The 13,993-nt window shown below is 40.2% G+C and overlaps 1 protein-coding gene across 1 annotated transcript; it reads left to right on the forward strand.

Moving 5' to 3' along the window:
* Nucleotides 1–916: 916 nt before the first annotated feature.
* LOC143605954 (uncharacterized) lies at nucleotides 917–3,006 on the forward strand. The gene is made up of 4 exons (XM_077081887.1): nucleotides 917–1,302; nucleotides 1,592–2,120; nucleotides 2,202–2,433; nucleotides 2,510–3,006. The coding sequence occupies exons 1-4, from the start codon at nucleotides 917–919 to the stop codon at nucleotides 3,004–3,006; spliced, it is 1,644 nt and encodes a 547-aa protein (XP_076938002.1).
* Nucleotides 3,007–13,993: the final 10,987 nt, after the last annotated feature.

A 13,993-nucleotide genomic window follows, 5' to 3' on the forward strand; every position in this document is an offset into this window, starting at 1 on the left:
TTAATCGGTTATTAAAACCGATTTTTAAAAACTGGTTAGAAAACCAGTTTAAAACGAACGTGAACCGCTTTTGTTTAACGAACAAGAACACTAATGCAACATGTACATCTTTTGTTTAACGAACATGAACATAAACGAATGTGAACCGCTGCAGCTGCATAAAAACAGTTTTAACCGCTGCAGCTGTTGGAGATGATTATTGGCAAAAATAAAACAAACAAAACGGTTACAAGACCAATTCCAACGGTCATATTATGACCTACTGAAGCTGCTGCATAAAAACAGTTTTAACCAGATTTTTTTTGTTCATTAGTGGTTAACCGATTAGCTGACTTTTGGTTTTTTCCGATCCAACGATCATATTATGACCTGCTGAAGCTGCTGCATAAAAAGCAATTTTAACCAGTTTTTTTTGTTTGCTAGTGGTTAACCGGTTAGCTGATTTTTTGGTTTTTTCCGATCCAACGGTCATATTATGACCTGCTGAAGCTGTTGCATAAAACAGTTGTAACCAGTTTTTTTAACCAATTTTTTTGTTCATTAGTGGTTAACCGGTTGGCTGACTTTTTGGTTTTTTCCGATCCAACGGTCATATTATGACCTGCTGAATGCTAAATTATGAGGGTATCTAGACTTTTTGGTTTTTGGTTGAATGAAACCACGGGTTGAATGATTTTTAAAATGTTTAGCTAACTTGTTGTTTGAAAACAGTGGTTACTAGACTTTTTGTTTTTTGTTTTTTTTTGCAAATGAAATTACCTTTTGAAGAACCTTTATTATTACATGGTAGGTAAGAACCTTTATTATCTTCTAGGAAGATAAAGACTTTGCTAAATTTATGGATGCAAAATTGGAAATATTTGAGACGCACTATGCTCCTTTGTTTTGAGATTCGATTGCCGTAGGAGATCAAGCTATGACTCCGTCACAATTTCAAAAGGATAGCAATATAGAGGGCAAGGGAGACTATGATGAAATAAGTTTCGGTGTTGATGTGCATTTGTTTCCTAGTTTTGCTGGAAGTAGTTCGAGTAATAGGAAGAAGTCTAAGGATGTTGCCAACAAGCGTTCAACCAAGAGCAAAGCTTCATCTTTAGAGGAAAATTTAGATGGCGTAATAAATTTCTTATCAACAAATAGCACAACAAAAAGCACACAAAATTTTCCACCAGATAACTCCTACCTAACAATTGAAGATTGCATGAGCATTGTCATCACTTTTCCCGGTTTTGAAGAAGGTTCCGATGAGTATTTACGTGCATTGTGTGTTTTAATCGAAAAGAAAAATCGTGATGCTTTTATGTATCCAAAGACTCATGAATCCAAGATGGGGCTCCTTAAGTTACTTCTGAAGACTGATTAGTCGATTTACATTCCATCTTATCATTTGACATTATGTGTTGTTGTTCTAAGTTTTATGTTTGTATTATCTTTGATATTATGTGTTATTTATACTTCTTATATGTGTGTTATCGTTTGACATTATGTGTTATTCTACTTATATTTATGTTATCGTTTGACAATATGCGTTATCTATACTTCTTATATTTGTGTTATCATTTGACAATATGCATATTTTATATTTATATAGGATGGATAGTGGTGACTCTCATTTGCATGATGACGGTGAAGAATATTGGGTGGACGAGGATTTAGAACTCAAAAGGGCAGGTGCATTAGTTGTAAAAGGGATAATATTAGCTCGTGACTTGCGTAACAAACGAACGCCATGTCATACGTCAGACCGCACAGGGAACATGTTTATTAATGAAATGTTAAATGGCCATCCAAGAAGGTGTTATGAAATATTTAGACTGGATGTACTAGTTTTTAGACTGTTATGTGTAGATCTTTTCACTAGATACGGACTGACACAAACCCGCAATATATCTATTGAGGAGTCGGTCGGAATCTTCTTATTGAGTTTGGCTCATGGGTGTACGAATAGGTTTGTCCAAGAATCTTTTAATCATTCCGGGGAAACCTTTCATAGACACTTCTATAAAGTCTTAGTGTTTGTGCTTAAGATGAGTGCAGAAATAATCAAGCCAGCCACAAACTATAATGATGATGTACCCGCACATATATTAAATAATCCTCGATATTATCCAATGTTCGAGGTATAATTTAATGTTCTAGGTTTTAAATGTTCCGGTTACTTTTAACAAATGCTTTAATTATGATATATTTTGTATTTATAGGATTGCATTGGCGCTATTGACGGGATACATGTTAGGGCATCGGTTCGACTGAACGACCAACCGAAGAACATTGGTAGAAAGGGATATGCCACGCAAAATATAATGGCGGCTTGTGATTTTAACATGTGCTTCACATTTGTATGGGCCGGATGGGAGGGGACTGCCCATGACACGAGAATCTTCAATGAAGCCTTACAAATACCGAACCTTAAGTTTCCACATCCAATGGGTGGTTACTAATTTTAGTAATGCTTTATTTCTGTTTTTAACACTTGTTTGAAATTACTCATGACTTTTTTTATATGTAGAAAAATATTACGTTGTTGATGCTGGATACCCAAATACTAAAGGGTATCTTGCTCCATACAAAGGTGCGAACATTCGTTATCATATACCGGTTTTTCGACGGGGACAGACTAGTGCTATGCGTGCTCCTCGCGGATCAAAAGAAACACTTAACTATTACCACTCATCACTGCGAAATATCATTGAACAGACCTTTGGAGTGTGGAAAGCTAGGTGGGCTTTATTGAGAGATATGCATGTTAATTACACATACGATCACCAAGTGAAAATTGTGATAGCATTGATGGCTATCCACAACTTTAATAGAAAGGCCGGTTGGTTTGATGAAACATTCGAAACGGCCCAACAAGAATTTTACAATCCCATAGAAGATGGTCATAGTGATGAAGATCATAAAGAAGTTCCGGCTACAAATCGTACGGGTAACGATGTTATGTTTATGGCAGCGATAAGAGATGTTATTGCGCAAGAAATAGTGAAATCGCAGAGAGAAATGTAGTATGACATTGGTTTGTTATTATTGTGCATTTTGGTGTTTTTTTTAACATTCTTAATGTAATATTATTATGGTCTAATCAGGAAGTCATAATATATGTAAACGAATTTTATGATGTATATTTTGTAATTTCTTTTTCTCAATATGCTAGAGATGAAAAAGTATAAAATGGTATAAACAAGCAATCCCAAACACTTTTTAAAAACAACTTATTCACTTATACAAAAATGTCCTTTTTAGTCATTTTACATCAATAAGTTAAACCAAACACTTTTTAAAAAACAACTTATTGCCTTATGTTAATCCAAACACTTTTTTGAAAACTCTTTATTAAAAAACCATAATACCTTTTTACCTTATCACAAAAAGACCTTTTTCCCTTTAATAAGGAATCCCAAACACACCCTTATACAGAGTTTTGGAACCTTTTTTCTATTGAAGCGTGACAAGTTGGGAAAGTACTATAAATCTAAATTGACTTTCAACATGTCCGTTCAAACCCTTTACACCCGGGTAAGAAAATATACTCTATGAACTACATTGAAATATATTTAATAACGAACTTGAGAAAGAACGTTACTTTACGCATTTGAGAACAGTAGAATATCAAGTTATTGTGTTAAGTCAGACATAGTTGCTGCAAAGTGACTCATCCAAGATCATTTTATCGATATCACTTAACTATCTTATACATATATAGTTAATGCAATAAAAACGAGTATCCAATACTGTAATACATTTTTTACATAAAGTCTTTTACCGGTATAACGTGACACCGATGTTTTATATTTGGCTTTGCCGTTCTTGGTACTCTTTATTACACTCTTTATTACACATGAATATTTTTCCAAATTAACTACATAAGGAAAGAATTGCTCCAACTTTGTTAATAATCTGAACTAACAGAAATCATATTAATACAAATGAAACCTTTAAGTATACAAGAATTATTCCAGCCATTCTCAAACTCTCACGGTTAAGTTTGTAAGAGATGTAGGGGTCATATGGAACATATAGACATATTATAAGGTGTATGATGTAAATAATGAAGTTGTTGACATCCTTAAGTTTACTTTTAGTGGTCCTCGTTGAGAACAAGGAATCAAACAAAAAAAATACTTCACCGTTAATCAACGCGCACGCCGACTTCCGACACTTGGAGCTAGATCGAAGAAGTATTATGTTTTATAGATACGTTAAAAAAACAAAAAAACATATAAGGTTTAGTGGTGGTTGGAGCTAGATCCAAGAAACGAACGAACTTTGGTCGGGGTGGTTGGAGTTTTCCAATTCTTAACGGCTTCGATTTTGGCTGGGTCAACGTGGATACCCTTTTCGTTTACTATATGCCCTAAGAACGGAATTTCTTTCAACCAGAATTCGCACTTTGAGAACTTAGCATAGAGTTGTTTCTTCCTTAAGAGATCAAGGACGGAATGAAGATGTTTCTTGTGCTCAGCTTTGGACTTGGAATAAATAAGAATGTATTCAATAAAAACAATTACGAATTTATCTAAGTAAGGTTTGCATACGCTGTTCATGATATCCATAAACACCGCGGGTGCATTGGTTAGTCCAAAAGGCATAACCATAAATTCGTATTGCCCATAACGAGTTTGAAAAGCGGTTTTGGGTATGTCATCTTCATGCACGCGTAGTTGATGATAACTCGAACGAAGATCAATCTTTGAGAAGCATGAAGCTCCTTGGAGTTGATCAAAAAGATCGTCAATACGAGGCAAAGGATAGCGATTCTTGATTGTGAGTTTGTTGAGCTCACGGTAATCAATGCACATACGGAAGGATCCATCTTTCTTCTTGACGAAAAGAACAGGTGCGCCCCAAGGAGATGAACTTGGGCGAATAAACCCTTTATCCAAAAGTTCTTTGTGACAATCGTCAATTTCAGGTTAACTCCGTTAACTCAACTCCGTCAATTCAAACTTTAAGATCGTTGAATCTATAACGTACACTTCATTACATTTAAACTAGGGTTTAAATGACGCGTAACACTTACTACATGTGTAGTCTTTCGGGATTTGCACCGAAACGCAAACGAGTTGACGCAAACGATTGATAAATAAACGATAAACGTAAAAACAATAATTATGTGATTATTATGTGTTAGGATTATGTGCTATGTGATAAAACTATGGTCATGTTAACTTATTGGGCAAGTATGATGGAATGTTCTAGAAAAACAACACTTGGAAAGAAGAGGGACTAGAGTGTAACTTGTATTATTATAAATACATCACTAATAAACAAACCCTAACTTATTATTAACCTACAACCCTAAATCGGCTCTCTCTCCCTCTCTTGATCCACGGCTGCCGTCCACCTTCATCACACACACACACATCAATCAAGAGATTAATCCAAGAACTAGGTGCTAGGAAGGTATACTTGATCATCTCTTACCTCCTTGTTGTGTAATTTTGATGTTTAATGGGTTGTATGTAAACCCTAACTCAGCCGATTATATGTATGTATGTGATCAATATGATAGTTGTTAGTTGGATAATAGATTGATAACTAGATTGATGTTGTTGCATGATTGATTGTTGTTCTTGATTTGAATTAAAACACAAACCCTAATCTTGTATGTATGGTGTGATTTATATGCATGGATAGTAGTTATGGTGTCTAGAGGGTTATATGGATGCATGATAGTTCATAGGTTGTGATTATGTTGAGTTTTGATGTGAACAGATTCTGGACAGAATGTATATACGATGTTTAACTGACTGTAACGAAGTGTAAACGTGAAAATTGATTGAGATTGTGGGTACTGCAGTAAACTAGGTTGAGTCTAGTTTCTATGAAGTATAAATTCGTAATTTTTGGATAAGTGGAAGTATACTTTTATGATTTTACAAAAACGTGATGCAAAGCTGAGCTGTTAGACCTGCTGTTAGGTTATATTGTAAATTCTATATCTCATGAACTACGAGGCCAATTGGGTTGGTTCCACTTCTGGAAGTTGACTCACTGAGTTAGGAACCAAACCCAAGTGGTCTTGCATTTATTGGATTTTTCGTTTACTGGGAATTGCAAATAACATTCTGTTGTGCATGAATCTGACTGATATGAGTTTACTGTAGTGTTTTGATCATTATGAGAAATCTATATGGAATAAAAATAATATAAAATATGTTCTGGAAACCTAAGACATGTATGTTTCAGTGGTGATTTTTGGTGAATTAATTGAGATGATATGATCGGTGAAATAGTACAATCTTTCAAGTAGAAATTCTGTCACAATGAAACTAGCTGCTGAGTTGTATAGGAATGCATGAAATATGATAGTTTTTATATAATTGTGGTATTTTGACCAAAATACCCTTGCGGGGAATAATTGCTAGTTGATTGCCATGAATTGACCAAATTGCCCTTATGGGGAATAATGGTTAGTTAGTCTTTGTTTGTTGACCAAAATGCCCTTACGGGAATAATTGCTTGTAAGTATGTTATTAATACATGACACGAAAGTAATTGCTCACTCGTGTATCGTATCACAATTGTACTTGTTTAAATCACACACGGTTCACAAACGAAACACGAAACATGATACGTGCATAGGTATTATGTGCCGAGTCTAGAGACTCGTTAAACGTTCCGATACTTAGAAAATCTCTTTGTTATTTTAGAACGCTAGAGAGTTTTCTACGACGCGCATCACTCGGTGATCTAATTTGGAATATTCTTCGCAAACAGTGAGTTCACTTACCCCGCTCTTTGAACTGTTTTCAAACGTTTTTCACTTGGGGGAGATAACATACTCCGATAAACGCATTTTTGAGATAAACACATATTTAAGATTTTGTTATAAATTATATATATCACTTGTAGAGGCTAAGCGGCACGTAACCCTTGAAGTCCCACGCATCGAACCGGTTAATATTTGGAATAGCGAGTCACTGTTGAGTAGTACTACTGGGTTTGACAAACCCCACCCGACGCTAAGCTCAACTGGAGGTTGAGTGGGTGTAATTTTGGCTAACACTTACCATGGTCTGGGTTGACCTGGTGACGGGCACTTGATAAACAGTCAGCTTCGGTCTCGAACCACTTAGTAATACTTGTTGTATAGATTAGCTACCTATCGATATATAATTTGACATAACATTATCTGGTAACACTTAAACGCTGTAACGTGGTTACACACTTAAACGCTGTAACGTGGTTACACACTTAAACGCCGTAACGTGGTTACGCAAAACATTTAAACGCCGTAACGTGGTTACGCAAAACATTTAAACGCCGTAACGTGGTTACGCAAAACTTTTAAACGCCGTAACGTGGTTACGCAAAACACTTAACGAAAACGCTGAACTCAAACGCTAAACGATTTATCTTATATAACTTGTGAACTCACCAACCTCGTGTTGACCCCTTTTAGTATGTTATTCTCAGGTAGCCGAGGCGGGCGCGCGGTTTAGGAGCATGCATTAATTGTTAAACATCTTACTCTGCAAACTAAATTTTAACATTTACATTTGGTTTTAAGTCGTCCTGCGTGACGCAACTTTTGAATTAAGGTTTTACGCTTCCGCACTTATTTTTCATTTAAACGTTTTCTTTGGTTTGGTTATAACTAATGATTCCGATCCTGCCAGTTCACACCCTCTGACGGTAAAACTCCGTTAGTGGATTTTGAGGGTGTGACAGATTGGTATCAGAGCCATTGGTTATAGCGAACTAGAAACTGCATGCATACTAGACTATAACCGCGACGACCCATTAGTTATAATAATACGCACTGCATAGGTTTGTGTAGTCTTGTAATCTTATCTCTTACCTCTTTCGCTCATACGCGCGCGCATATACACGGCTTACCTGTAGAAATGTCGACGCCACCCTCATCATCATCCGATTCGATGACGCATGCTCACGGGAAGGAACCGCAGTTACCTACTGCCTCGCCACCCCCGCGTAGTCCCGGAACTCGAAGCTCCTGCACCAAAGAGGTACCGCCTATCCGGAGGCTTGTATGACAACGACGTTAGCTGGGAGTGGTACCCCAACATGATCAGACGTATGGTCTACCGTGAACAAGTTCCCCCATTGCCTCACCCGAACCACCCTGCTTACCCTAACACCCTACCACCCATAACCGAACCTGTAGAGAGAGTTCTCGCAGCCGTTGTTTCATGTTTGGAGCGTGATGTGGGTTACATGCGCTACACGAGAGAGAACGTTTCCAGATTGTTAAAAGACGAAACCGAGAATAAGGAGGAGGTTGCCCGCATGGCGGCGGCAATGAAGGATATGCAAGGGGCTAGTGATCAACAAACGAAGGTTATGATGAAGATGCAAGCCGAAATGATAGACTTGAAAGAGCAACTCCAAGAAGCAAGGACCCGAACCGAAATAGCGTTAGAGCGTTGCGATATCCTACAAATGCAGATTGCTCAGAACGCAGCCGACCCTGAGGCAGAGCCTGAGGCCGAGCCTGGGGCAGAGCCTGAAGTAGAACCTGAAGAAGATCCCGAAGAGGAGCCTGAGGAAGATCCCGAAGAAGATCCCGAAGAAGATCCCGAGGAAGATCCCGAAGAAGAACCGGAGGAGGAACCAGCTGAGGAGGAGGAACATTCAGAGGTGTCCTCAGATGACGACATCTAGTGAGGATGACACTTAGATGGAGGGGTTGTCTCCATCCGAACTATTATTTTTCTATAATTTTAAGGATTGATTGGAAATACTTTGTAGCGAATACAATGGTTTTAATCATGAATTTTTAATTAGACTAATAAGTGGCAGTGATGTGTCCGCGGATGGTGGATCCGCCGAGCAAGAGAATAGAGATGTACATTGATGGGTTAGCACCACAGATTCAGGGTATGGTGACGTCTTCCAGACCAGCCACGATCCAACAAGCGATCTGTTTGGCTCACAAACTGACGGATCAGGCTGTGACCCAGGGTACGTTACCACCGAGGGGTTCGACTGTTAAAGCCCGTGACAACCCGAGTAATGACCACGTCAGCAACAGTAACAACAACAGCAACCCGAACAGCGGGAAGAGAAAGTTCGACAACACCAGATCTTCATCCTCGAACCTCCCACCGCAACAACACTACCGTAAACCCGAGTTCACCCGGAGCTTTAACACTCAGAATCACAACAACAACAACTCCAACAACAACGGTAGCGGGCAGGTTTCGAGCGGATATGCTGGGAAGTATCCAAAGTGCAACAGGTGCAACTATCATCATGTTGGCCAGTGTGACCGTGTCAAGTGTCAAAGATGCGGAAAGATAGGTCACCAAGCGAAAGAATGTAGAGGAGACCTTGCGGCAAAGGGTGCTCCTAAGCAACCGATGACGACTAAGGGATGTTTTGAATGTGGACAGGAAGGTCATTTCCGGAAGGATTGCCCCAAGCTGAAACATAATGACAACAATGGGGGCAATGGAAGTGGCACTAACGGTGGAGGAAATGGCAAAGGAAGAGCGTTTGTGATTGGATCGGGTCAAGCCCGCAATGATCCGCATGTGGTGTCCGGTAAGTTCCCTGTAAACGATTATTTTGCTTCCATTTTGTTTGACACTAGAGCTGATAGGAGTTTTGTGTCGAAAGCCTTTAGCCAACTTTTAGACCTTACTCCAACCCCGTTAGACGCTAAGTTTCCTGTTGAATTAGCTAATGGTAAAACTGTAGTAACAACTCATATACTTGCGGGATGTAAGTTGAAACTGTCAGGTCATGTTTTTGACATCGACCTTATTCCTTTTACGCTTAGTAGTTTCGATGTCGTTGTCGGCATGGACTGGTTATCCGAGAACCGAGCGGAGATTATATGCCATGATAAAATAGTCCATATTACCACCCCTTCCGGCGAGATCATTTCGGTCCGAGGCGAGAGAAGCGGCATGACCAACAGCATCATCACCCTTATGAAAGCACAGAAGTATCTACGAAAGGGTCATCCGGCAATTTTGGCGCAGATTGTTGAGAAACCCGCGGAGGAGAAACGAATTGAAGACATACCGGTTGTGCGAGACCTTCCGGAAGTTTTCCCGGAGGATTTGCCCGGACTCCCTCCTATTCGTCAAGTCGAATTCCAAATCGAGTTGACACCCGGTGCAGCACCCATAGCACGAGCCCCGTATCGACTCGCACCGGCGGAACTTCAGGAGTTGTCCACTCAGTTGCAAGATTTGTTGGATAAGGGTTTTATCCGACCTAGCTCATCGCCATGGGGAGCCCCTGTCTTGTTTGTCCGAAAGAAAGACGGGACTTTTCGGATGTGCATCGACTACCGGGAGTTGAACAAGGTGACGGTCAAGAACCGTTATCCTTTACCCCGAATTGATGATTTATTTGACCAGCTTCAGGGATCGAGTTACTACTCGAAGATCGATCTACGATCCGGTTACCACCAGTTGAGAGTGCGCGAAGAAGATATTTCAAAGACGGCTTTCAGAACACGGTATGGTCACTACGAGTTCTCGGTTATGCCTTTTGGCCTAACCAACGCGCCAGCCGTATTTATGGATCTCATGAATCGAGTATGCAAGGCGTACCTCGACAAGTTCGTGATTGTTTTCATCGATGATATTCTTGTCTACTCCAAGAACGAGACTGACCACGAAGAGCACTTAAGGATAATTCTGGAACTACTGAAGAAGGAACAACTGTATGCTAAAGTCTCGAAATGTGAATTTTGGCTTCGCGAGGTTCACTTTTTAGGACATGTGATCAACGAGAATGGTATCCATGTCGATCCCGGTAAGGTAGAGGCCATCAAAAACTTGGGAAGCACCTAAGACTCCGACTGAAGTGCGACAATTCCTAGGACTGGCCGGCTACTATCGGCGTTTCATCGAGGGATTTTCAAAGATTGCTCAACCCCCTCACCGCTTTGACTCACAAGGGCACTAAGTACAACTGGGGTGACGCGCAAGAATCCGCTTTCCAACTATTGAAAACCAAGCTTTGTAGCGCCCCTATTTTAGCCCTCCCCGAGGGACACGGAAAACTTTGAGGTACACTGTGTGACGCATCTATACAAGGTCTCGGTTGTGTGCTGATGCAACTCGAGAAGGTTATAGCCTACGCCTCTAGACAACTACGGGTTCACGAGAAGAACTACACGACCCAATGATTTGGAACTCGGAGCTGTGGTGTGTTTGCTCTTAAGATATGGAGGCATTACTTGTACGGTACCAAGTTTACCATTTACACCGACCACAAGAGTCTCCAACATATCTACGATCAGAAAAGAGCTGAACATGCGACAGCGTCGTTGGGTCGAGCTGCTTAAAGATTATGATTGTGCCATCAAGTACCTAACCCCTGGCAAGGCCAATGTGGTGGCCGACGCCCTCAGCAGAAAAGAAACAGAAAAACCCAGACGAGTAAGAGCATTGCAACTTACGATTCATGCCAGCTTACCCGATCAGATTCGCGATGCGCAACTGAAGCTTTGAAAGATGAAAATCTTCCATCGGAACTCATGCGGGGCATGAACAAGCAACTTGAAACCAGATCGAGACGGGGTCCGATATTTTGAGAACCGGATTTGGGTTCCACGATACGGAGAGTTGAGAACTCTAGTGATGGACGAAGCTCACAAGTCTCCGATATTCTATCCCACCCCTGGCTCAGATAAAATGTATCATGATTTAAAGGCACTTTACTGGTGGCCGAACATGAAAGCCGACATTGCCCACCATACGTGAGCAAATGCTTGACTTGTGCCAGAGTCAAGATTGAATACCAAGAAACCATCTGGTCTACTGCAACAACCGGAACTCCCAATGTGGAAATGGGAGCACATCTCAATGGATTTTATTACGGGTTTGCCTAAGACACCGACGGGATGCGATACCATCTGGGTGATCGTTGACCGCGTTGACTAAATCGGCACATTTCCTAGCGATTAAGGAAACGGACAAAATGGAAAGACTGACTCGAGTATACATGAAAGAAGTGGTGTCTAGACACGGAGTGCCTGTCTCGATCATTTCCGATCGAGATTCTCGTTTTACCTCACACTTTTGGAAGTCGCTGCAAAGCGCACTGGGCACACACGTCTCGATATGAGTACAGCATACCATCCTCAGACGGAATGGGCAAAGTGAACGGACTATTCAGACCCTGGAGGATATGTTGCGTGCATGCGTTTTAGATTTCGGAAAAAGTTGGGAACCCCACTTACCCTTGGTAGAGTTTTCGTATAATAACAGCTACCACGCAAGTATTAAGGCAGCGCCGTTTGAAGCGCTGTACGGACGGAAGCTGTCGATCACCACTCTGCTGGGCAGAGGTGGGTGACAGCCAAATCAACTGGTCCAGAACTGGTACTCGAAAACCTCGGAAAAGATTGTTCAAATCCGAAATCGCATGGCAGCAGCACGGGATCGCCAAAAGAGTTACGCCGACAAGCGCCGAAAACCTCTCGAATTTAAAGTGAACGATCGGGTGTTATACTCAAAGTCTCACCTTGGAAAGGTGTAGTTCGCTTTGCGTAAGCGAAACAAACTCAACCCACGGTATGTTGGTCCGTACCGGATAACTGAGCGCATTGGTCCGGTGGCGTACCCGACTGGACCTACCAACAGAACTCAGTGGCGTACACGATGTATTCCACGTATCAAATTTGAAGAAAATGCCTATCTGATGAAACCCAAGTAGTCCCTTTGGAGGAACTGCAAGTTGATGAACAGTTACGGTTCATTGAGGAACCAGTCGAAAGTTTTGGATTGGGAAACCAAAACACTCAAACACAGCAACAATTCCAATCGTTAAGGTTCGTTGGAACTCGAGACGTGGACCGGAGTTCACGTGGGAACGCGAGGATCAAATGATGAAAAAGTATCCTCACCTTTTTGAAAGGGCTAACCAAACACCACACCGAAAACCGCGAAACCTGGCAAACCGTCAAACATCACCGAAGGTATGAATTAAATTTCGGGACGAAATTTCTTTTTACTAGGGGATGATATGACAAACTGAAAATTTTTCTTCTTACTCTTTCAGACTCTCATCACGACTTGACTCAAATTTTCGGGACGAAAATTCTTTAACATGGGAATGATAGTGACAATCGTCAATTTTCAGGTTAACTCCGTTAACTCAACTCCGTCAATTCAAACTTTAAGATCGTTGAATCTATAATCGTACACTTCATTACATTTAAACTAGGGTTTAAATGACGCGTAACACTTACTACATGTGTAGTCTTTCGGGATTTGCACCGAAACGCAAACCGAGTTGACGCAAACGATTGATAAATAAACGATAAAACGTAAAAACAATAATTATGTGATTATTTATGTGTTAGGATTATGTGCTATGTGATAACAAACTATGGTCATGTTAACTTATTGGGCAAGTATGATGGAATGTTCTAGAAAAACAACACTTGGAAAGAAGAGGGACTAGAGTGTAACTTGTTATTATTATAAATACATCACTAATAAACAAACCCTATACTTATTATTAACTCTACAACCCTAAATCGGCTCTCTCTCCCTCTCTTGATCCACGGCTGCCGTCTCCTACCTTCATCACACACACACACACATCAATCAAGAGATTAATCCAAGAACTAGGTGCTAGGAAGGTTATACTTGATCATCTCTTACCTTCCCTTGTTGTGTAATTTTGATGTTTAATGGGTTGTATGTAAACCCTAACTCAGCCGATTATATGTATGTATGTGATCAATATGATAGTTGTTAGTTGGATAATAGATTGATAACTAGATTGATGTTGTTGCATGATTGATTGTTGTTCTTGATTTGAATTTAAAAACACAACACCCTAATCTTGTATGTATGGTGTGATTTATATGCATGGATAGTAGTTATGGTGTCTAGAGGGTTATATGGATGCATGATAGTTCATAGGTTGTGATTATGTTGAGTTTTGATGTGAACAGATTCTGGACAGAAATGTATATACGATGTTTAACTGACTGTAACGAAGTGTAACGTGAAACTATTGATGAGATTGTGGGTACTGGCAGTAAACTAGGTTG

The sequence above is a fragment of the Bidens hawaiensis genome, unplaced genomic scaffold (genome assembly GCF_021521415.1).
Source record: "Bidens hawaiensis isolate Kalapana, Puna unplaced genomic scaffold, B.hawaiensis_p1.1 tig00072147_1, whole genome shotgun sequence".
NCBI lineage: Eukaryota > Viridiplantae > Streptophyta > Magnoliopsida > Asterales > Asteraceae > Bidens > Bidens hawaiensis.

What these genes read in the sequence shown, in the direction of transcription:
- LOC143605954 (XM_077081887.1), top strand. Translation starts at nt 917, where the DNA reads ATGACTCCGTCACAATTTCAAAAGGATAGCAATATAGAGGGCAAGGGA. An exon ending in AAAAATCGTGATGCTTTTAT is followed by an intron (nt 1,303 to 1,591) that starts GTATCCAAAGAC and finishes ATATTTATATAG; the next exon opens with GATGGATAGTGGTGACTCTC. An exon ending in GTTTCCACATCCAATGGGTG is followed by an intron (nt 2,434 to 2,509) that starts GTTACTAATTTT and finishes TTTTATATGTAG; the next exon opens with AAAAATATTACGTTGTTGAT.